Below are 24,022 nucleotides of genomic sequence, written 5' to 3' on the forward strand. Positions count from 1 at the left end.
CTACAGAGTTTCTTTTCATACACAGAGGATAGTTCGGATGAATCGCCTTGCGGACAGCTGAGAAAACGGAAGAAATCCGACAGCAGCGTTTCTCTCCTGTTTGATGACTGCGACATATGCAGTGTCCTGTGCCCTGGACAGGAGAATGACTTGGAGGCTTTCTCTTCAAGTCCGGTAACTGTTGGTGTTTGGGTCTGGTTTTGCTTTCTAAATTAGACTTTTTTGTAAGTCAAAAGTTGGGGAAGGAGGCTCAGCATAGGGAGTGGCGGGAGGCCAGGTTTTTTTTTTTTTTTTCAAAGGTTAAGTGTGAGTTTCTCAGCCAGTGGTCTGGAAACTTACTTATTCTATTACTATCTCGACACATAGATTACGCTAAAATTAGGTTTTTCTGTAAACTCACACCCTTTATTTTATGCATCTAAAACTATCATTTTGAGAAGGGGCCCTAAGGGATCCTTGGGCACTTTACTGGATTGCCAAAGGCAGATTTTTTTCATCAATGAAACAGCTGCATCAACATGTCCTTTTATTTTATTTTAATTTATTTTTAGTGAGGCAATTGGGGTTAAGTGACTTGCCCAGGGTCACACAGCTAGTAAGTGTTAAGTGTCTGAGGCCAGATTTGAACTCGGGTACTCCTGACTCCAGGGCCGGTGCTCTATCCACTGTACCATCTATCTGTCCCAACGTGTCCTTTTAAAAAGAGGACAAGTGGGCTGGGTGAGAGAGTTGAAAATACCTTTTTATAAATATGGCATTTGCTTCCTTTTGCCAAAACAAGGTTGGGTCCTCGGCCATTCTTGGTGACTAGCCCCTCTTCTCTCTCGGTGGCCAAACCTAGCCACGAAGGCCACTCTTGCTGCAGATAGATGTGTGCCACCCATCCCGTCCCTGCTTGGGGTGCTCCTCTCTGACTCTGTGAAGCTTTCCTGGGTCCTTTCACCTTCCCTGACATGATAGAGAGGAGCCTCCCTGTCAGGCTCACACTCTGCAAGTTCCCATGGCCTCCACCAGCTAGATATGGAGCTGACGGAGGCAGGGGCTATTGGGTCATCACCCTCTTTTGTGCAGAAGGCTTCCTTTGGTCTGAATGTGCAGTCTCATTGCTGTAAACCCCTCTGAATGCACATAAGCCGCTGCCGTGTAGCTCATGGTGCCCTGCGGGCTTCACAACCTGCCCTGGGTCATAGAGCCCAGGGTGTGGGTCTGTGTGTCTGGGGGTGTCGGTGTCTTTGTATAGCTGTGTGTCTTTGGCGGTGTCTGTCTCTGGGTCTGGGTGTATGTCTGGGTGCAGGCAGAACCTGAACCCATCTCTGGGGATTCTGTGGTTGACTGTGTATTAGGACAGGGTATGTGATCTCATTGGTGTGGGACCTGCTGTCACCAACAACAGAAACTTCTTGTGACCTGGGAGGGTTTTGTGGTTCTGTTTTTTCGTGATTTTCTTCCCTTGGTGTCTTAGGCCTAGGAGAACTAGGTTCCCTTCCCCTCTCCACTGCCCCACTAAGGGTGCCTTGGTTGGCCCAGCCCAGTTCTCTGTGCCACTCTGCTACGGGGGACAGATAGCAACAGGTATCATGGGAGGGACGGCAGTGACACAGTGACAGTAGTAGAATAGGCAAACGTTAAGTGCCTGCCGTGTACCCACATTTCATACTTGTAACCCTGCAATAAAGGGACTGTTATCCCTATTTTACGATTGAGGAAACTGAGGCTGACAGCTGAAGGGGCCTGCCCCACTTCACACAGCTCAGAAGCATCTGAAGCCGAAGTGCAACTTGGCTCTCTCCGAGTCTAGGCCCAGCACTCTATGCAGCCATTGGGCCACTTAGCTGGAAATTAATAGCATAGGGTAAGGCAAGCAAGGACTCCTGCCTCTAGTTTTGAATGGGAAAGAAGAAATGTGTCAGTGGATGAAGCCAGATATCCACGTGAATTGGGGAGTGAATTCAGGGTGAGCTTGAAATAGGCTAAAGAACACAGATCAGGTCTGCTTCCCGTGTTTAAGAACATTATGGACAAATGTGACTCTCTTATTCAGTTAGTTTTTTTGTGTCCTGTGCTCAGGAATCCGTGCAAGAAGACTGGGAAGAGCATCTGTTTCCCAGTGTAGACATTATACCATCTGCCTCCTCTGGAAGACCACCAAGTGAAACAGGTGTGCACTGATCCTTACTTGGATGAGGGCCCTTCTGCTCAGTCTGCCTTGTGGGATGGGCCACATAGAAAGAGCTGGTGCAGAGCACTCCACTGGGCACCGCCAGGCTTGCCAGACTCTTTGATTGCACCTGCCTCTCAGGAAGAAATGGCCAAACCAAAGGCCCCGATCGGCGTACGCTTCTTTGGAGGCTACGTGAGCGGTGCAGTGTCTTCAAGTTCCTAGGCCTCTAATCACCAAGGTTTTGGTGAAAGTAAAGCTTCATCCACCTTTCCCGGGTGTTAAAAATTGTCTGTATTCGCTCTATTTTTTTTTTTTCCATACAAAGAAGCTAGTGTGGAGGAGATGCCTTGTGGAAAAGCAGGAAACCCTGAGGAAGCCAAAAGCAGTATCGCCTACCCGTCAAGTCAGGTAATCCTTGTTCTGTTCCAATAGATTAGGCCTCTTTGGTGAGTCAGGAGCTGAGGATCTGGAATGGGGGGGGGGGGCTGCAGGAGAGACAGTGGGTGAGTTTCTAAACTCATCAGACATTTTCTTTTTCAAGGGAAGCAGCCATATAATAAAATCCATTCTTTCACAGCCGTGGACAAGTAACTGGGGGGAGTTAAAGGGATCTCATCTTATGAAGGAACTTCTGATTATAAATAGAGCAAGCCCCCTAGGGCTCCCTTGCTCAGCCTACACTGTCATTAGCAATGCGGATGCTCAGAGCTGCATTGTCACTCTTCCCTGGTTTCTGAGGGTAACTTCACTGGTGGATATTCCCCAGAATGCTAGCTCAAGAGTCCTCACCCCTGTGACTGCTCAATTACAGCAACTGACTTTGTTCCTGAACAAAGGTACTCATTTGGATGGCATAGCACGTAAGAGATGCACAAAGCCAAGGCCACAGACAGCCCTGAAGCTGTAGGTCCTTGATGTTCTCTCTCTAGTGGGCTCTCCAGAACTTTGCAGGGAGCCATGCTGCAACTCTGCTGGGCTGGCCCTTTGCAAAGCCCCATGTCAGTGATGTGCAAGCAGGGGGGCTCAGCAGGTCATGTTCTTCCTAGGGCATAGATGCCTGCTAGACGGAGTACAACAGGGGCTGTGCTCCCTGGCTGTGCTGGTCTTACTGGGCTTTTCAGAGGACCCTGCACCCTTCCAATTAAAAAATCCTGAGCTGACTCCTCAGTGAGCATCTACAGCCACCAGATGAACTTCGGAGTGCTGTTCTTTTCCCACTCACAGTGTTCCAGTCTCTTCTAACTGTACTGTTCCTCTTAGCTTTCCAACAAACTCTTCCTTGCTCAAAGTCCCTTACCTCATGAATCTCTCTTTCCTTAGGGTCATTAGTTTCACTTCCCATACTCCTTTGGGAATCAGATGTAGATGAGGGGCTGGAGTTATAGATGTGAATGTGGTCTCTGCCCTGTAGACACTTTGATTTCTCTGTTGTCGTCTTATGCCTTTTTAAAGGATTACCAGCTCCCAGTTTTATAGATTTGGAATGTCTTTTTTCCAAGTAAAAGGTTTTTTCTTTCTTTCTTAGTGTCTCTAGTGTTGTTTGTAATCTTGTGGACTTTATTTTGTGAATTTAAACCAGTGAAAGTGTCCACAGGCTTTGCTAGACCAGCAAAAGAAGCCAAGATGCAAGATAACCAGAACCCCCATTTAAAAATGTATATTAAAGTCTCCCTGCAGGGGAGCAGCTAGGTGGCACAGTGGATAAAGCACCAGCCATGGATCCAGGAGGACCCGAGTTCAAATGCTGCCTCAGATCCTTGACACTTACTAGCTGTGTGACCCTGGACAAGTCACTTAACCCTCCTTGCCCTGTCCCCCACCCCAAAAAAAGAATCTCCCTGTTCAGTGAAGAAGTCATAGAGTAATGTCCTTTTTTAAAATTTCATTTATTTATTTATTTATTTTAGTGAGGCAATTGGGGGTAAGTGACTTGCCCAGGGTCACACAGGAGTAATGTCCTTTTAATGAAAGTATTCTGCTGTGGTGTTCTTGAAGATGGAAAGAAATCGGACACCTAAAGGAAACTTGGAGCTCACTGACACTCTTCAGCCTTATTTCCTTTCTCTGTCCTTTGTCCTCAGGAGCCAGTGCAGGAACCAGGGGAAGAGCATCCACCCCCCATTGTGGACACTGGACTGGCTACTTCTGGAAGACCATGTGAAGCAGGTACCCACTGATCCTCACTTGAATTGGAGCCTTTGGCTTCATTCTGCACCCAGAACTAACCTTGGTGTGTGTCATGGCTGGCAAATGTGATCCCTGCTGGAAAGGCAGCTTTTGGGGCTCCTGTTGGGGCTAGATCTGAGATCTTTGCACCCTCCCTCTCTTCATACACATACGATTTGTTCTTGTAAGGGGTGACACTATTCAGGTGCCATATGCTAGTGTTCTTGACCTGGCCTGGTTATTCTTACTCTCTCCATTTTGCCACCTCTCCTGTTACCACAGTTGCATTTTACTGTGGGGCATCTTCAGCTTGGTTTATGGTCCACGTGACTTCTCATTGGATAAAATGAAAGTGTCCTTCAATGAAAAAAGGAAATGATAGGAGAGCTGAGCGGGAGGTCAGGTCCAGAGCAGGCACAGGCAGCATTGCCCTTGATGGCTCAGGAGTCACCAGACTTGTGTGACTTTAGCCCCCTGAGCCCAGCCCCCAGATAGATGTGTGCCCTTCAGTAGATGCTGCTGTATGAGCTGCATCACTACTAGGGAATTAGATCTGTTGGATATATCCAGAAATGAAAAAGGACATTTTATCCATGTTTTTATTTTGTATTTTATTTAAAAATTAGCAGCTACTATTTTGGCCTGCCCAGCTATAATCAATAGTAATGATCGTTATACATGAATTATTAATGCTGTTTTCATAAGAGCAGCGTGATTGAACAGACTTGGTCATCTTTGACAAAGAAGTACCCTGGTTGCGTCATGCAGCCCTTGGATAGCAGGATTAATTCCCTCAGGCCCCTTCTCTGAATTGTGCTTTGAAAGGCATTCAATAAAGGGAAACCAGTTATCTAGGAATATGCTTCTGGGATATTTTACAAAACCAGGTCCCAGAGCTCAGGCCAAGAGCCACTGGTCTAACCTAGGCTTTGGGAGGCCTCCATGGGAAGGTGTGGCTATAGGGTGGGTGGGACTTGATATCAGTTTATCAAGTACAAGCTGGGCCTTCTCCCCGCCTAGTCCCCCACCCCACCATTTTTCAAAAAGTCAGACTCATGAAAGTAGGTTTTGTCAGAATGCAGCTAGCACATGGGGGTTTTTCATGGTTTCACCCAGTTCTCGTTTGTCATTGGAAGGTGTTTCATCTTCATATTTGTGACAAATGGGTCAAAAACCCATAGAAATTCTGCACTAGGAAGGTTTGTTTAAAAGGCTAAAAATTGTCTGAATTTTTTCTAAACCTTCTGTGGTCCTCAAGGTCTTGCTACTTTGGGATGGCTTCCTAAAGCCATTGGCTCACAGCACCAGGAGGGAAGTTTGTATTTCCGTTATCTTCATCACTTTCAGTACGGGGTACTGACTTCACGTCCAGACTAATGAGGACAGATCTTCAGTCTTGACCTAACATGGTAGAGGAAAAGCTCAGGTCAGGAGAGGAAAGTCAGCTTAGCCCCATTGCTGCTGTTTACACGTTTCTGGTCATCTTTGCCATGTTAATATTGTGTGGGGGCAGTGACCTCACAGACACAGCACCAGTCCTCTCCCTGTTTAGTCTCTGTAGATTTACTCAGGCAGTGTGCTAAGTAGGAGGAAGGGGGGCCTCACAGCTGCTGCTACCAGCCATCAAGGAACCTTCCTTTTTCTTCCTTCTGCACCACAGCGTGCAGTGTTTTGTACTGCGCACCCCACACTGGCACCCCTAGTAGTCAGCCAGTGAGGCTGACCTCTGGGGCTGGAGAACTTCAGTCCTTAAAAATGCTGTCACAATGCATTCTTTAAGGACATGGGGCACTGTTTTTTTTAGACACCAAAAGTTGCTTTCCCAGAGTGCTAGGTGGAGCTTTGATATCAAACATTTAGAAATTTTTAGAGAAAGAGCAAAGAGAAATAAAAACAATTTAATAAATGAGGATTTAGGAAGACCCAAGTCTTCAAGGGTGATGTGGGAGATGTGTGTTTAAATTCTTTTCTAGAGAGATTCCAGTCTAATAATTCATTTTTCCTTTTCAGTCACTGTGCATGACACTGTTAATTGCCCCATAGTCCCCAGGCCTCTTAAGTAAAGGTTCTGGTGATACTGAAGATTGGACAGGGATGGACCTGGCTCTCCAGATTGTTGGCAGCTGTCTGGATTAACTTTTTTTTTTTTTTATACAAAGAAAACAATGTGGATGAGCCGCGTCCATCGGGAGACTGTAAGAAATTGAAGAGCAGCGTCTCTCACTCAAGTGGGGGCTGCTGTGGAGGCAGCCGCCCTTCAAGCCCGGTAATGTCTGTTTTCTTCACTAGATTAGACCTTTCCAGAAACCAGAAGGGAGACACATGTGGGGGAGGGGCTTTTTCCTTTTTTTTTTGTTTTTGTTTTTGCAGGGCAATGAAGGTTAAGTGACTTACCCAGGGTCACATAGCTAGTAAGTGTTAAGTGTCTGAGGGCAGACTTGAACTCGGGTCTTCCTGAATTCAGGACTGGTGCTCTACCCACCGTGCCCTTTAGTTGCCTCAAAGGGCTCTTTTTTAAAGGGTGCAGTGAGCTCCTAGCCCAGTGCAGTCTGGGAACTTGTCCTTTTAACATTTTGGTAACTTGAATGTCAGTGTGTGATGGATTTTCTCTGTAATCTCATGTACTTTATTTTATGTGTCTACAACCATTCTTTTGTGGAATACTAGCATCTGTTTTGTGCTCTATGTCAGGCCCCAGTGCTAGAAATAGAAGCCCACCCCCCAACACAATCCTTTCCCTTGAAGAGCTGTCTGCTAATAGGGGAAGACGGGCCCAAGCAGGAGCTGAGGAGCAGGGAGGGATTGGGAGAAGGTACCGGCCCAAGGACGCAGTGGCCAAAGTCCATGCCAAGGCCGAGCTAGGAGCAGCATGAAGCTTGGCCAGCCTGGGCCTCACACAGCCACTGTAGGAACCCCCAGGCTGGGGTTCTAAATTGGAGGGTTCAGGGCGTGCATGTGGGGATGGAGAACCGAAAACATGAAGTTAGAAAACAGATGGGGCAGCAATGGATAAAGCACCAGCCCTGGATTCAGGAGGACCTGAGTTCAAATGTGGCCTCAGACACTTGACACTTACTAGCTGTGTGACCCTGGGCAAGTCACTTAACCCCCCTTTGCCCCACAAAAAAAAAAAAAGAAAAGAAAAGAAAACGGGCACCAAATATGCCTGAAAAACAAAGCTTCTTTAGATGGAGTGTCCAAGGATCTGGAGTTATGGCTTATCGGCTCAAGCCCAAGATGGACAATCTTTGTGGTTTAAAAATAAGGGCTAAGAAATGCAATTTTATTGAGCTAATTACCCCAAAGCCCATGTTTCCTGTTCTCGATGTCAAGGCCACAGATACTTCCAGAAGCTCCTTGAGTGTTAGATGCTGTTATGTCCTGTGAGCGATGCTGGGAGCTTCTTGCCTCTCCATTTCTGAAGTGGCCTGGGCTTCACTTGAGTCTCTCCAGCTAACACCTTCCCTAACCAGTCCTGGGCGACTGTGTGCAGAGGCCTCACCTCTTTCTGTGACCAGGATGGAGGGAGATGAGGTGAAAGGTTGTTTTGACCCATGATTGGCCAGCCTTTCTTCTCTTTCAGTCGAAGGCTCCTGGCCCAGCACAGGAACAGCTCTCCCCTGACCCAAAGGAAGTGTACCTATGCAGATGGAAGGGTGTTTTCCCCCAGAGCCCTGTTGGGTCTGATGCAAGCCCCAGGGGGTGCACCATGGAAGGAGACCCTTAGGCTTCCCCTGCTGTCTTTTCCGATCTGCGCCTGTCCCCTTTGTCATTTGGTCAAAGCCAAACCCCGTAGGGGTTAGAGAAGATAGCTACTGGATCCACCTGTGTTCTCATCTCCGTGGCCCCACAGAAGCCCCACAGGGACCCAGTCACACATCTGGCCCCGTGGGAGAACAACACCCGCTGCTGACTCCCCCGAGGCAGGGGAGACCTAAGGGTCTCCTTCCACGGTGCGCCCCCTGGGGTTGCATCAGACCCAACGGGGCTCTGGGGGAAAACACCCTTACAGGCCTGGAGGTCAGCTAGAGAACGGCCAGAGCCAAGAGATGCAGGGTCGAGTTGGTGGCACAGGCAGGAGGCTAGTGTCACTGGACTGAGGAGCACGTGGGGGAGTGAGACCGGAAAGGTTGGACAGGGGCAGCTAACAAAAAGCTTTGAATGCCAGGTAGAACATGCTGGATTGGGTTCCGGAGGCACTGAGGGAGCCACTGCAGTGTTTGGAGTAGGGGGTGATGGGGTCAGACTTGCACTTTAGGACAGTCGCTTTGGCAGCAGAAAGAAAGATAGACTGGAGTTGAGAGAGGCTGGAGGCTGGCAGACCGTGCCCCCTGCCCCAGCAGGCAATCGGCAAGCCAGGCCAGAGTGGTGGCTCGGTCAGGGGAAGGGAGGAAACGTATTCAGAAGATGCTGTGTGAAGGCCAGACCCGCGGGTCTTGGTGATACTGAATGTGGAAGAAGGGGGAGAGTGAGGAGTCCAAGATGACTCTGGGTGCACGTCTGAGGACTGGAGCAGATTATTTTTCATGTTTTATGATGGAAATGTGTTTTGCAGGACCCCACCTGTATAATCTCTATCCAGTCGCCTGCCCCTTCAGGAAAGAGAGGAGTGAAGGAGGGAGGGAGGGAGTCTGGAACTGAATTTGGAACTCAGTTTTGAAAAACAACTGTAAAAAATTGTCTTTACATGTGATCGGAAAAATACATGTTTTCTAAAAATTGGGAGAAGAAAGATGACTTCCAGTGGGTGAGTGGGACAGGCAGGGAGGCGTTGGGGTAGGCAGCAGGTAAGGACAGGAGGAAGGAAGTAGGTGAGACTGGGGCAGCCTGGCAGGAGATAGATGCCCACAGAGGTGTGGGCCCGACTGCAAGGCCTTGGCTTCCAAGATGGCGCTGAAGAGCAAAGTCGTGTGCGTCACGGGCTTTGGGGCAGGACCAGCCTGGGGCCGCCACTCTGGCTGATGGGAGGCTTCTTGTTCCCCCTCCTCTCCTGTTTAGGACAACCAGGCTGACTCTGCTTCAGACCGCTTCAGTGTGGAATATGACGTGGATTCCTTGGATTCTGAGGACTTCGCCATTAATCCGCAACGGGAGGAGCTGACCTTGGAGGTGAGCATTTGGGTCTCCCTCCCTCTCTAGGAAGGGGGCTTGGGGCTGGCCTTGGTGAAAGCCTCCTGGGGTGGTCACTGCCCTTGGGCAGAGCCTTTGCAGTGTGAACCAGGGCAGTCCTGCCCCTGGTGACCACCATCCCTCAGTCATTCCACAAACCCATATGAACAGACAGACACGCCATTTGTACTTTTTGGGACATGGCAGAAAATACTGGGTCACAAGAGGCTCTTTAACTAAGAGGCGACAGTTTAGACAGATATCTCCTGTAGCAAGCAGGCCAAGTGGCCCCCTTCCCCAAAGAAAGGGCCCTTTCTCCTGTTGGCTCTTTTTTCACCTTCTCAGGGTAGCCCCATGGGGGACAGCTGGTGATATACACACAGCCCAGTGTGGGCAGCGCCAAGCAGGCCAGCCCTACTTTTGACTGTGGGGTCTGAGGTTGGTCCAGGCCTGGCTGGGTGCCCTTCCTCAAAGATGAGGCAAGAAGTGAGATAACAGGGCAGCATCAGGCTGGTGTCTTCTCTCCTCCTCTAACTGCTGACCCTTTTCCCTATGAGCCAGGAAGACACCTGGCAGGGTGGGCTATCAGACCCTTGCTCTCCTCCTCTGAGAGTTCCCTGTGCCAGTGAGGTCAGGGGGCAGTCCTTGCCCTAGCCTGTGTTTGTATTCCTAGCACCAGAGGCCTAAGGCTCAAGCCAGAAGGGACCTTGGAGACTCTCCCAACCAGAGAGGGGAAGGGAGGGGCTTGTCCAAGAAGCATCTGAGGAGTCATTTGCACTCGCAGAGCTCTTCAGAAGACATGACTGCTCTGGGCTGATGGGCCGGGGAAGGTGTAGGAAGGCAATGAGGCCCCGCAAACTTACCCAAATCACACCTGAATTTTGGTTCATCCCAGACTGGCCATGAGGGAGCTCCATCAAGGTCCTTTCCCAGAGATTCCCTGCAGGGCTCAGGTGATGTCACCTGCTGAGCAGAGGAAGGGTTGGCTGGTGCTCAGCTCTGCTCACCAGGGAGGTCACTCGCCAGCGGGGCACCAGAGTCGCTCCTGACACTTCCTGAATATGACCAGAATCCTTGAAGGGCAAGGAGCCATGGGGAGGCTGGGCATTCAGCAAGCACGGTGCTCATCATCCTTGTCTGTGAAGGTTTAGGTGGTCACAGGAGGCAGCTCAAGGAGAGACCCTCCCAGGGGCAGCTCAAAGCAGCTCCACTACCTGGCTAGAGAGACCTGGGGCTGGGGTGTGGGGAGCCCCAGCTTTACAAGGCCTGGCAGCTCAGCTCAGTGACTGAGCCACAGACACAGCCCGCCCACTGTCTAGAACCCGTGGGCTGGGCAGAACTGGCCTGTCTGGTCACCCCAGTCCCATCCTGCCCCCTCCCTGGGAGGCCTTGCCACCTGCCCATGTGAATTGGGGATTGGGATCGGAGGGCACATGGGGAGAAAGAAGCCCGGAATGGAAGCGTGTGTCCCAGGACACCTCCCATTCTCCCCCTTCTCTGGGGCTGGGCCGCAGAGCCTGCTGGGTTCTGGGTCTGGGGGCTCCCATTTGTAATGCTGATGGTGACAAAATGCATCCCAAGTCCCAGATACCAGGACCGTAAACGTACACCATCCATTCGTTCCATGGGGGTGGTGCTTGTGAGTTCCTTTTGAAATTTACTTCACGAATGAAGGTTGGCACCTGTGTAATCTTTGGTCTTTGAGAGGCCACTGAGAGCCAGCCAGGGAGTGTCAGGACTTGTACCCAAGCTTTCTTGCTTCGAGGCCCCACTCCTCACACTCCACTGAGCTGCCCCCTGGCTGGTTTCCTAGAACTTGCTCTCTCTGAACATGAAAAAGTATGCCCTCACTCATGATGGTGGTGTGCCCCAAATCTGGGCAGGGTCCCTCTGCCGTCTGCTGGGGATACCTGGCATTTTTGTCTCCAAGGGGAGTTTTCCAGAGGGAGCCCTTAGCTGTGGAATGACAGTAGATGTTCAAATGGGCCCAGCAGTCTTTGGACTTGGGTGAATGCCTTGGGGTGCCCAGCCTCGTCTTACCCTGCTCCTCCTCGATTCTTTGCAGGGCGCGTGTGCGGAGGGGGACCCTGCCCAGCCGCAGCAGCCCAGCAGCAGTGGGATCGACTGGGAGCCCGGTCCTTCCCACGCTCAGACAGGTGAGGTGCCTGGATGGGGGAGGGGCTCCCACATTGCAGACAGAAAGCAGCCCCCACTGCTAGTCTGGGGCAGTCTCAGCAGTTGGCTCGTGTCTACCCTCACATTCTTGGATGAGGGGGGACTGTCTGCACCCATGATTTGGCTCAGAAGATGACCTGGGCTTTCCTTAGAAGGAGCTCTGGGGTGAAGAAGCTCCCTCTAGTCTGGTCTAGGGGTGCTGGCCCTAAAAGCCCAGCACCAGAGGGTCAGCTGGCAGGTCCTCCTGGCCGGCAGTCGCTCTCCCCTAATGGCTTTATCTTGGACATTTCAGGTGGAAGACCGGCTCAGGGGAGCAACCCCCAAGAGCCCCCTGAGCAGGCCGTGCTGGCACCCTGCTCCCAGGGCGCCTCCGGGGACTCTCCTCCCGCCCCGTTCCAGGTAGGCACCAGGCACAGTATGAATTTCCAGGAGCCTTGCATCCTCTGTCTGAGCGAACCCAAGGATTGCTGCATGGTGCACGGTGTCACCGGCCACGTGGTAACCTGCTTCATGTGTGCCTCCAAGCTGCGGCAACGCCGTAAGCCCTGCCCCGTGTGCCGATTGCCCATCGACCATATCATTTTCATCTACTTGCTCTAGACACCCCCCACCACCACCACCCCAGGCTCAGGCCTTCCCAAGGGCTGGGCCCAGCTTCCATTTGGTCCCCTTTGTCCCAAGAAAAAATTAGGTTAGTCCCTTATAGTGCTTTGTTTATCTGGAGAGAATCCTGCCTCTGACACTTGTACCCTTTGTAGTGATAGCTGGGCGGGGCTGGGGGCACTTGGCCAGAGAGAGAGAGAGAGAGAGAGAGAGAGAGAGAGAGAGAGCCCAGGCTAGTTAGTTCTCTTGTTCAAGGATTGCTGCCTTCTCATTGGGGAAGGCCCGATGGTGATGGGGTGATTGCTGTAGCAACCAGTTAATAAAGTTATGCTGTTGGTGAAAGTGCTGGAGTTCACAGATTGATTGCGCCTCTTAGTCGTGACCGTTTCAGAATGCACTCCCTGGGCCGGGCACTGCTGAGCTCAGCTGGAGGGGTGTCCCCTTCCAGATGCCCTTGGGATGGGGTAAACAAATGGGATTTCCTGTCTTCTGACTTCCGGCGTGGGGCCAACCGCCCAAAGTGGTGGCTTTGTTTAAATGGAGAGGCCTTGGTGGCCATGTGGGGTTCCTTGCTAGCCCCCCACAGCAGAAGGTAGCATTGGCCTTTGGAGGGAACAGTAGCTGCCAAGTCCTCCTCACAGCTGGAGGAGGGACACAAACCGGGAAGGGTCTGATTCTACCAAGTTGGAAGCAACTGAGACATTCTTAGTGCCTGCTGATGAACACTTCCATCCAGGTGGTCTGCCTGCTTGGCATCATTGCCATTTCCAGTGTGACTGCCTCCACTTCAGACAAGGCCCGAGAGGGTGGTTTTCCCATTCTGGCACACGGTGGGCAGAACCCTCTGTTCTTGGTCCTGTTTGGTTGTGGTCATCCTTTGTGCTGAGGGAGCCTCATGGGGGGGGGGGGTCAGTCTGGGCACTGTTTCCTTCCTGGGAGGGGCTGCTTTGGCTCCATATGTAACAAGCCCAGCCTCTTGGTGGGCTCAGGTGCAGAGAAACGGGTAGCTGGAACCATCCATTCCATGGGGATGGGACAGTAGGTCAAGTGGACTAGCTGGGTATGGGCCTGTTCCTACACCCAAAGCCCTGGCCTTTCCCTGCAGGGAGCCCTTGAGGTGTAAATTGAGGAAAGGCCCAGAAACTGGGCCAGCCTTCAGCATTTGGCCACTGCCCAGGTGTGGGATGAATGGCAGGCTGTGGGACTTCTACTTGGGGAGTCCCCAAGGACATCTAGAGACAGTGGGCACAACTCACACTGGAGTAAACCTACCAGTCCATGCACGTGGGAGGAAGAGAGGCTGGACACTGGCCTTAGTCATAAGGACTGTGGGGCAGGAGAGGACGGAGTGACCTCCTGGCCCAAGGGATGGCTGGGGTGGGAGGGGCTGGAGACAAAGTGGGCAGCCTTGTCCTAGGCTACTTAGAGGCCCAGGAGCAGAAGGGCCACTATGGGACTGTCTGAAAGGAGGGCAGGCATCCTAACAACCACCAAGTGACTTTCTGTAATTTGGGCACCAGAAACATCATTGAATAAAGAGCCAAGTCACAGTTCCTGGGGTGAAGTTTGCCCAAAAGGCACACTCCCTGCTTAGGGCTAGTCGTGTCTGAGAAGATTTTAGAATGACAAAAGTGAGTCTGGCCGCTCTAGAGTGTCCTCCATGTTAAGCCAGCCTGCCTCTGGCCCCCACTATGTGCCAAGCACTGTGCTACTACCAGGCTCTGGACAGTCGGCCCTGGGCTGCTGTCTGCTCAGCCCCTGTCTATAAACCATGCCAAGTCAAGACTTGGTCATGTGGGTGTTATTGGCAGGGGCTCTGCCGTGAGGTCACCTGGACGCCCAACACTTGGCCACCTCCGAGTGGACCTCGCCCATCCGAGGCACAAGGCCTTGCTTTTAAGTGTGGGTGTCTGGAGCTAGGAAGAAAGAACCTGTGCCCATCTGGAGAGGAGGCTTTCTGTTGGAAGAAACAGTCCCAGGTGGTGGAAAGAACATTCTACAAAGAAATGTGGAATCATTCCTTCCCACCTCCTTTTGACAGCACAGAGACTAACCACACCGAAACAGGAGGGATGGCTTTCTGGGAGGACATAGTGGGAGAGATCCAGGGTCACAAGTAGGCGGCCACGCCCGCTGTGGCACCAAACAGCCGCCCCTCACGCCTAGAAAGCGCTTCCTTCCTCCATCCAGCAGCCATTTGCTTCTTTGTACCTTCCCTTTGGGGCCGCTAGTTCTGTTCTCGGGCTGAGCAAAACAAGTGGAATCCCTCTTTGACATTAGAGGCCCCTCCTGCTGAGCAGCCCCAATTCCTTCAACCACCAGCCGTCACTGGCGGGGCACCCGAGAACCCCGGGCCAGTGGGGCTTTGAGCGGGATGGGCGCCGAGGACTTGATGTTCATCAAGACGGACTGTCTTCCCGGAGAAGCGCTGTCCCAGGACTGAACAGAGCATCCTGACTGATGCCCGTCCGGCTGGCCCGGAACCCAAGGTTCTTTTTTAGGTGTGGCCCGCCTTTCTAGCGGCACATTTTCTCTGTTCTCAGAGACTCCAAGCTCTGACAGTTAAGGCGCTGTGTCCCAAGAGCTCTGCTAGAGTTCCTTCCTTCCGCGCGCGCGCGCGCGCGGGCCTTCCCCGGCTCAGTGGCCTAGGTTGGCCCCACCCTCCTAGCACCCTGAGTCAGGATTTTCGTCCTCTTGGGTCCCGCGTTCCCCTTTCCGATCAGCTCTCCCATGGGGAGGCCAGATGACCGAGGCCTCTAGAGAGATCAGGTATTTTGCTTATGCCTCCCTGCCCGCTTTCAGCTCCTCCCGGGATAAACTGTCACGTTGCTAACTCCATCTCTGATGGCCACCACCTCCCTGGGCTTCGTCTCCTCAAGGTCCAGCGGCCCGGGCTCCGAGTTTTGCAATCTCCCCGTTCCCGCCAGCCCCGATGGATACAATGTTCCAGCCTCCCTGGCCGATACACTGCGTTCCATCCACCTGCCCCTGCAAACTCGCCCGGCCTCCCTTCCCGGGCCTGCCCCCTCTGCCTGCTCTCCACGTGGCCCAGCAGGGCTGGCCCAACCAGCCTGGGGGGGTCGGGGGCGGAGGCTTCAGGGCGAGGCCGGAGGGGGGCGGGCTTCCCCGGGGCCACGGGGCCTGGGGCGGGGCTTCTCACCCTTAGCTTTCTCCGAGTGGGGGCTGCGGCCAGTCTGCTCGCCTGCCTCCCTTCCTTCACACCGCCCCTCCCATCCCCCATCTCTCTCCCTTGCGGCCCGATCTCCCCGACGGCCTCTGTGAGCCTTCCTGCCGATCTCCATCTTCATCTCAGAAAGGGTAAGTAGAGGCAGGAGGAAGGACTTGTGCAGGTCATGGGGGAAGTATCTGGTGGGCAGCGAAGGGCAGGTCTCAATTCTGTTCCCCGTGCTGTTTTGAGAGAGAGAGAGAGAGAGAGAGAGAGAGAGAGAGAGAGAGAGAGAGAGAGAGAGAGAGAGAGAGAGAGAGACCGACCTTTTCTTTGGTCTGGATTCCTATTAGTGCTACCTCCGGAGAGACCTAGGGGCGTGGGAGAGCGGCACCCACTGGCGCTTCGATCTCCAACCCAGAACTGCTGAATTGCTAAATAAGAATGTGGAATTGATAAGACGTGTTGTTGGTGACTTGAGCTTAAAGTTAAAAATGTGGTATTGGTGATTCTTCAGCCCAGTGTATCCAAAGGTAACAATTAGCCTGGTCCTGCTTGGCCACGGAAGGTAGAGCTAGGAACTAGGGGCAAAGGAGGTGCAAAGAGGGCAGCTAAAGCTAGACATCAGGGAAACGGTGCTAAGGCCTAAAGCAGCGCCACTTAGCTGGATGATAGGGCTCTCCAAGCAGAGACTACAGGAGCACAGCACATGGGGAGGCCTGGGGTCCCTTCCGCTCCCATGGGCTCAACCTCCAGTGTCTGTGCCTCCCTAGGTAATCAGCCAGCTGCAGAGCCAAGATGCCGTACAGATTGGTGGTGATGGGCAGCCGTGAGGTGGGCAAGAGTGCGCTGACCATCCAACTGGTCAAGAACTGCTTTGTGCCGGACCATGACCCCACCATTGAGGACTCCTACGGCACCCAGGTGGTAGTGGATGGGGAGCCCTGCCAGCTAGACATCCTAGACACCACAGGCAGCGAGGAATACCCCCGTCGGCGCCAGGAGTTCATGCGCTGGGGGGAGGGCTTCCTCTGTGTCTATGCAGTGAATGATGTAAAGTCCTTCGTGGATGTGAACATCTTCCGGGACCAGCTGTGGAGGATCAAGGACACCAACCATGTGCCCATGGTGCTGGTGGCCAACAAGATGGACAAGGCCGACCGCCTGGTGACCCCAGCCCTGGGCCAGGAAGTAGCCAGGAGTTTCAGGGTTCCTTTTGTGGAGACTTCAGCCAAGACGCGGCTGGGTGTGGAGCACGCCTTCCAGGAGCTGGTTCGAGAGATCCGCAGGTCACGTGGCAAGGAGCTCCCTGAGGTGGAGCAGAACCAGGGCTGTGGGCTCAAGCCCTGTGCCATCCTGTGAGTAGGTGCGCCCCCTCAGCCTGGTCCTGCCTCCCAGGGCCCTCCACAGCCTACAGGCCTTGCTCTGAACCAACCCTCCCTCTGTCTGCTCTCGTCCTGCTGAGTCTCACCAGGATTTCTCCACCCAGGCTTGTTGAGGGTTTTCCTTTTTATTTTTTCCTTTGAGAAGGAATGACTGCCTACCTCACTGCCTTGGTATCCTGACCAGTCAAGAAGACTCCCTCCTGCTGTCTGCAGCCTCCCCAGCCTTTCTGGCTGCGGGCCCCAGAGACAGCCAGGCCCCTGGCCACTTTCCCCCATCTGGGGGTCTTCTGCAGCCGCCTCTCCCCTCCTGGGGCTGTGTGGGCTTTCTCTTCCTCAGACAATCATGCTGCTGCCCCTACGAGGAATCAGGGCACTAGTGATTCTCCTTCCTGCCCCTGGTCTGAGTGTCTTGGCTGCCTGAGGCCAGGTCTGGTAAAAGGGCAGGTGGGCCAGTCTCCTGTTTCAGCTGAGAGCACTAAGGAGTCTAACATCTAATGCTGCCTGGTTTGGGGAGGAGGGGGAATTCATCTTAAAAGGATCTTTCTCCCACTTGAATTCAGCTGGTCATTTTTCTTGTTCAAGGATTTATTACAAATAAAGATCGTTGGTTTGTTTATAAGTCTACTGGTGGCTTCTCAGGGGCTGGCGTGCTTGGGGTAGGAATCACATGAATGCAGTGTGACCTAGTTGGGGGGAGCCCGGCTTGGGAATTAGGAAGGAATGGGCATTTTGGCCATGGGACCCCAGCAGGCTGGTGGCCCCCCTTTCAGACCAGAGAAATTAGTAAGTCTGGGAGAAGCCTGCTCAAACCGTACCTGATCGAGTGGGAGGGGGTCCTCCCCAGGTAAACCCCAGACAAGTGGCCATCCATCAGCCCTTGAAGGCCCTCACAGGGCCTCCACTATCTCCAGAGCTGGCCCGGCCCTTCAATGGGAGGGGCCTCTGGATCCCCTGCCCTGATTGACCTGTGTCTGCACCCCTGTTACCTATTGTGCCTGATTCTTCCCTCTGCACCCCAGACATCCCAGTGACCACATCAGCCCTGGGAGGGAAAGACAAATCCTCTGCCCTGCCCACAGGAACTCTGACCACGGGTCTGTCCCTGGTGGAGCCCCTGGGGGCCTCAAATCCTCCATTGTCTTCCAAAGTGACAGCAGCACTTCCTTCGCTTCCGGTTCTGCCTTTTAATCCTGGAAGCCATCATGACAGAAGCCTTTAATGCAAAGTCCTGGGGGTTGTGGGGGGTGCTGCTTTAAGAATCCGGTCAACAAACTGGATTTGGCATTTCTGAGCTTTCATAAAGAGACGGTCCAATGAGATCCCATTTGTCAGGCTCCTGCCACAAGTGAGGCATTTGACAAATGCTTATCCTCTCCCGTTATGTTTCCCCTAATAACAGTTGATAAAATTAATAGGATATTTTTTACTGTGAGACTTACAAACAAAATATAATAACATCAAAGAGCTATTCACTAAATAGCCAAGGAATTTGTGAAAATTACTCAACCTTTGGATAAAGCTCTGGCCCTGGATTCAGGAGGATCCAAGTTCAAATCCAACCTCAGATACTAGACACTAGCTACTAGTTGAGTGACCTTGGACAAGTCACTTAGTCCTCATTGCCCCTCAAAAAAGAAAGAAAGAAAGAAAATGATACAACCTTGAGATAACAGGAAAATTTTACTTTTGAACCTTTACGGACAAATTGCATTTTTGTTTTTTCTTAGTATTCAAGATAGACAATAAGAATTGTATTTTCTCTTATTTTACTGTTTTGCAAAATTGTTCAAGTGCAAAAACCAGACAAAAATTGTATCGGTTGTCTTATCTTTTAAAAAATGCTCAGATTCAACTTACAGAGCAAAGGTTCTTAGTATGGATTCTTCAATTTGTGTGGTTTTTTTTATGTATGAGGTATTTTATTTTTTCCATTATATGTAAAGATAGTTCTCAACTTTTGTTTATACATGCTTTACAATTTCAGATTTTTCTCCCTCCCACCCCTCCCCTAGACAGCAGGTAATCTGATATAGGTTATATATATATATATATATATCTATATATATATATCTATACATATACATATAGATATATATATATACACACACACATATATATACACATAATAACATTAATCCTATTTCTGCATTAATCAATTTGTTTTTAAAATATATATAGTGCCCAGTGGCCACAGTTTTGCAGCGGGTGTGCTCTGCAGAAATAGGGGTCCTCTTCGACTACTACGCCATGAAGACCCCTTCAGAAGCCCTGGGGTCAGTTCTGGATGCCAGGGTTTAAGAAGGGCAGAGGCCATCCTGGATGGGGAAGAGGCCTGGAGTTATGCCCTCCCAGAACTGTTTGGGGATGGTCAGCAAGAATGGGGGGGGGGCTCAGGGCAGGTTCTCCAATACCTGGAGGATTGTTCTTGGGAGGAGGGTTGAGGCTTGTTCAGCTTGGGTTGGGGAGAGACTTCAAAAGAGAAGTGGGGTGAGAGCCTCCTTCTCAGGAGAGCTGCCCTCCAGTGGAATGGGCTGATCCAAGCAGGGCTCCCCCCAGCCCCTGTCCCTGCTTGGAGGTGTCCAGGCAGAGGCGGAGGCCACTGAGATTTGATTCTTAGTCCCTGTGACTGGTGCAGGTGATGTAGGCGGGTGGCCCACTGGATGGAGGTTTGGATAAGGCCTGCAGTCTGCCCGCCTGGAATTCAAATCCAAGCTCAGATACTTAGCGGGTGAGTGACCCAGGGCCAGCCTTCCCCCCCACACCTCAAGTTTTCTCATCTGGAAAATGGGGTCATGACAGCATCACTGCGCAGGGTGGCCAGGATCAAGGGGTACGATATTTCTGAAGTGCTCCGTGCTCTGCCTAGCGCACAGGAGACCCAATCGATGCCTGTTTCCTTCCATTCCTCCCTAGGTGGTCGGTCAGCTGCGTGCAGAGCCAAGATGCCGTACAAGTTGGTGGTGATGGGCAGCTGTGGCGTGGGCAAGAGTGTGCTGACCATCTGGTTCCTCCAGAACCGCTACGTGGCCGAGTATGAGCCCACTGCCAGAGACTTGTACCACGGCGTGGTCGAGGTGGGCGGGCTGCCCTGTGAGCTGGACGTCTTGGACACCGGCGGTGCTGAGGAGTACTACGAGCAGTGGGAAGACTTCATGCGCTGGGGGGACGGCTTCCTCTGTGTCTATGCCGTGGACTTCATGAAGACCTTTGTGGATGTGAACCTCTTCCGCACCCAGCTGAAGAAAGTCAGGGGCACCAGCCGGGTGCCCATGGTGCTGGTGGCAAACAAAATCGACGAGGCGCACTGGCTGGTGGACTCGGACTTGGGTCAGGAAGCAGGCAAGAGCTTCAATGTTCCCTTCGTGGAAGCCTCGGCCAAGACCAGGTAGGGCGTGAAGCATGCCTTCCATAAGCTGGTTCGAGAGATTCGCCTGATACGGAAAGAAGAGCTCAAGGGCCGCCCCTGGGGGAGTCGGAACTTTGGGTTCCATCACTGCAAGATCATGTAAGCAGATGCACCCCCTGGGCGGCCTCCCCCTGAACCACCCTCCTCCCTGGACTTCTCTTGGAGCCTCTTGGTGGGCCTTGAGGCCAGTCTCCTGTTTCGGTTAGAGATTCCAAAGCTGCCTGGGGCAGGGATTAATAAATACATCTTAAAGGGGCTTCTCTGATTCAAAGTTGGCTGTGCTTCTTCTGGGATTTATTGCAATTAAAGGCTGTTGGTTTGTTTGTTTGAAGTGGGTGGTGCTGGTGGTTTCTCAGGGCTGGGGCAGGAGTCCCACGAATGCAGTGTGGCCTAGTGGAGAGAGAGCTGGGAGTTAGGAAAGCTAGGTTATTTTAGCCATATGATGCTGGGACTAGTTTACCTCATAGGTTAAAGTCTATGTGACTTCCGGGCTGCCTTTCAGCTCTAGGTCTAATCCTGAGGCCCCACTGAAATCCTATGAGCCCCCTGGCTCCCAGAACCTCAGTTTCTTCATCTGTAAAATGGGATTAATGGCCTGTGACACACTCTGGGGGAAGCTGTCTCACAGGTGCAGAGTCCTCTGGAGATTTGGGAACCTTGTTATCTAGTCCCTTAATAAGGCGGCAGCTTCCCCATCTCCATGGTGCCTCTGGGTTTCCCCAGGACTACCTGGGCTTGTTGAAAGCTGCTGGTTCTGACCTGGTTGCGGGAAGGGCAGGGGGGTGGTACTGAAGCTACAGCGATTGGAAAAGAAGCGGTGTCTTGCCTGGGAGGCACTTCTCTTTTATGAGGGGGAGTCCTCAGCAGGAGGGGAGAAAGGACCTAGGACGGGAGCTTTGTCTTGGGAAGCCGGCAGGGGTGGGGGTGGGAATGGGGGGATGATGGCAGAGGAGAGGGCCCCGGCGGGTCCCTAGTTGGGACAGCAAGCTGACATAGCCTGGCCTGGCGGCTTCCTCTGAACACAGCTCCACTCATCTGGGCCTCCACCTAGGACGAGGCTCTCGAGGTGAGTGCATTCACTCCCTCACGGAGTGGCAGACCTGGTGAGGAAGGAGACGCCCCGCCTGGTCCAGGCAGAGCTAAAGTGGCTAAGAGACCCACTGAGGCAGGCACACTTCCAGATTGGCTGGAAGGGGAAAGAGGGAAAGAAATACATGGGCTGGACCTGCGAGACCTGAAGCTAATCTTACTAAGGAGATCTGCTAGCTGCAAATCCCCCAGCAAATCCTGTGGCCTCTGTGCCTCAGTTTCCTCATTTGTGAACAGGAGGGTGTAGCCTTAGATTACTTTTATGGTGGGTCTAACTCTCAATCCATGATCCCACTTGTGAGGTTTAGTGTTTAGCTGGTGTCATTCCTGCTTTACAGATAAGGAAACTGAGGCTAGGGACTTAAAGCATACAAAAAGTCTTCTCTCCGCCACTCCCCGCCCCCTGCAAACCCCCTAAGTGATCCAAGAAGCCCTGGACATGTGTGTCCGTAGGGTTGGGAGCTTCTGGGGTGAACAGTTATCCCTTCCTGACTAGGGGCTGTTCCCTCCCCCAGCCTTCCTGACGTTTGGGAAGCAGCCCCAGGGCATGCTGAATTCCAAAGGATGTTCTTCCCTGGGACCCGGACTGGCTTTCTACCTTGGACGGTGGCTACCCCCACCCCCGCCCCACCCTGCCCCGGGCCCCAAGACTTAGGACCCGATGGTCTCTGCAGATTCCTCTGCCTCTCAGAGCACACTCCCCTTCACTGGGATCCCTGCCATGCACACCTATCTGGTCTTGGACAGGTCCATCCCTTCCCCTTCTGGACCTCCATTTCCCTTTCTGTACAGTGGGGGAGCTGGGCCAGGCGAGATCCCTTACTGGTCTATTAACCTATAGCCATCAGCAAGAGCAAACAAACTCCTGAGCCCAAGTCAGAGCCTGAGTTTCCTGGGCTTCCCCCTGCTCTCATAGTGTCTGAATCACTAGGTGGCTTACTCCTGTGTGTGGCTGGTTATTCACTGCGTGCGTTTCCTCATTGGCCTCCTGACGCTTCTTCCTTTGGGGGATAGGCTTAAGTCCAACCTGCAGAGCTTCTGGACTGGATGAGTGCTTAGTCCAACCACTTACTGCGGGTGGCCAGCCTTTCCTGGCTGGGGTCTCCTATTATCCCCACACAACCACACCCCTTCATCCACGTTTGAGCTGCTTCTCTTGCTTCAGTTGATCAGAAAGTCCGTCCTCTAATCCAGCAGAGTATCTGCCTTCCTTGTTTCCTTGGATGTTAGTTAGATCTGGATTCATACCATTTTCCCATTTCCCAGAACTCGGCAATGTTTAGTCGTTACTGCTGGGCACACTGCATTTTTTAAAAACAATATTTTATTTACCCCCAATTACATGTAAAGACATTTTAATATTCATTTTTGGGGGGAGCAGGGCAATGAGGGTTAAGTGACTTGCCCAGGGTCACACAGCTAGTAAGTGTCAAGTGTCTGAGGCCAGATTTGAACTCAGGTCCCACTGAATCCAGGGCCAGTGCTCTATCCACTGCGCCACCCAGCTGGCCCCCTCTAATATTCATTTTAAAAGTTTTTGAATTCAAATTTTCTCCCTCCCTCCCTGGACAGTAAGCAGTTTGATCTGGACTCCCCTAACATTAGTTTGGCAATGGGATTCCTTCCCCTATTCCCAGATCTGGCTGACCTCCCTCCTGCTCTCAGTAATCTCTTCCCTCCGTTCAGGGCTGACTCAATCATTAGCTTTATTTTCACTGAGGGGATTGCAATACCCGCTGGCATTTCTAGAACTCCCAGACTGGCAGAGCCCTTTCCAGTCATGAAATCATTTCATCCTCACTGTCCCTCTGGGAGAGAGATGCTATTATCATCCCCATTTCACAGAGGAAACCAAGGCTCCCAGAAGTCAAGTGACTTGCCCAAGGTCATACGTTTTAGCAGCTGAGGCAGAAGTGGATGCCAGCCTCCTGAGCCTCTTTCCACTGGCCCTGGGCACTGGGTCTCGGCATCTGAGCACCCTCAAGACACTGCCGGGAGTTGTGGCTAAGCTGAATAGTCCCCGGGCCTTTGATATAATTGGTCATTGTTCTCAAAATCTCTCATTGTTTTATAATCTTCTCTTTGTTGGGGGGGGGGAGGGCAGGGAGGAGAGAAGCTGGCAAGGAGAACTCCCAGCGTGGGGATGCCCTGTGCTCTGCAGTTCCTAGTCTCAGAGCACCCGGGGCCCCAGAGTGGCCAGGTGCCGGTCTGCAGCCTGGGTCTGCCTGAGTTCCCAGTCACCTCTCCAGTCCCTGCCCCATGCTGCTTGCCTGCCTACAATAGTGATGTGACGGGTCCCTTTCAGGTTCCCTCTCCGGGGCCAGGACATTCATCATCCATCTTTACAGCCCGTCTCCCTAATCTAAAGAACAGGTTCCTGTTTATAAGGACAAGAGCCATTGTTTCCCCAACTGGGAGATGGTTTGAAGCAGGAACAGGCAGCTCTCATGTCAGTAGAAATCGATGTAGACACATGCCCCCAATGCCCACTCATTGGGAAATGCGCACTGAAGCCCTAAGCGATTTCACCCATGTGATTCTTAGGGAGTATATGTTGCCTCTGGTCCCCAGAACCCGATCCCTTTGCCCTTCTCCAGAGAGCTAAGATGGGGGAGGGAGGACAGGGGCCAGAGCAGGGGAGGGGGGAACCTCCCACTGGTGGCGCTCCTGCCCCTCAGGGCACAAAGGGGGCAGGGCTGGGGGTTTGGAAAGAGATAGCCTCTGCTTAGACCTTCTCACCAGCCAGAAGGCACTTCACTGCT

The 24,022-nt window shown here is 52.3% G+C and overlaps 3 protein-coding genes across 3 annotated transcripts; all 3 read left to right on the plus strand.

Moving 5' to 3' along the window:
• Positions 1-2,276: 2,276 nt before the first annotated feature.
• Positions 2,277-12,329, plus strand: LOC122730483 (E3 ubiquitin-protein ligase Mdm2-like). The gene is made up of 6 exons (XM_043969621.1): positions 2,277-2,569; positions 4,243-4,327; positions 6,487-6,593; positions 9,326-9,436; positions 11,502-11,592; positions 11,904-12,329. Exons 1-6 carry the CDS (start codon positions 2,504-2,506, stop codon positions 12,209-12,211), a joined length of 768 nt encoding a protein of 255 aa, XP_043825556.1. The 5' UTR covers positions 2,277-2,503; the 3' UTR covers positions 12,212-12,329.
• Positions 12,330-15,412: 3,083 nt separating this feature from the next.
• LOC122731470 (GTPase NRas-like) lies at positions 15,413-20,154 on the plus strand. The gene is made up of 2 exons (XM_043971597.1): positions 15,413-15,532; positions 19,679-20,154. Exon 2 carries the CDS (start codon positions 19,708-19,710, stop codon positions 20,152-20,154), a length of 447 nt encoding a protein of 148 aa, XP_043827532.1. The 5' UTR covers positions 15,413-15,532; positions 19,679-19,707.
• Positions 16,179-16,742, plus strand: LOC122731471 (GTPase NRas-like). The gene has a single exon (XM_043971598.1). The coding sequence runs from the start codon at positions 16,179-16,181 to the stop codon at positions 16,740-16,742; it is 564 nt and encodes a 187-aa protein (XP_043827533.1).
• Positions 20,155-24,022: the final 3,868 nt, after the last annotated feature.

The sequence above is a fragment of the Dromiciops gliroides genome, chromosome 6, assembly GCF_019393635.1.
Source record: "Dromiciops gliroides isolate mDroGli1 chromosome 6, mDroGli1.pri, whole genome shotgun sequence".
In the NCBI taxonomy this organism is placed as follows: Eukaryota; Metazoa; Chordata; class Mammalia; order Microbiotheria; family Microbiotheriidae; genus Dromiciops; species Dromiciops gliroides.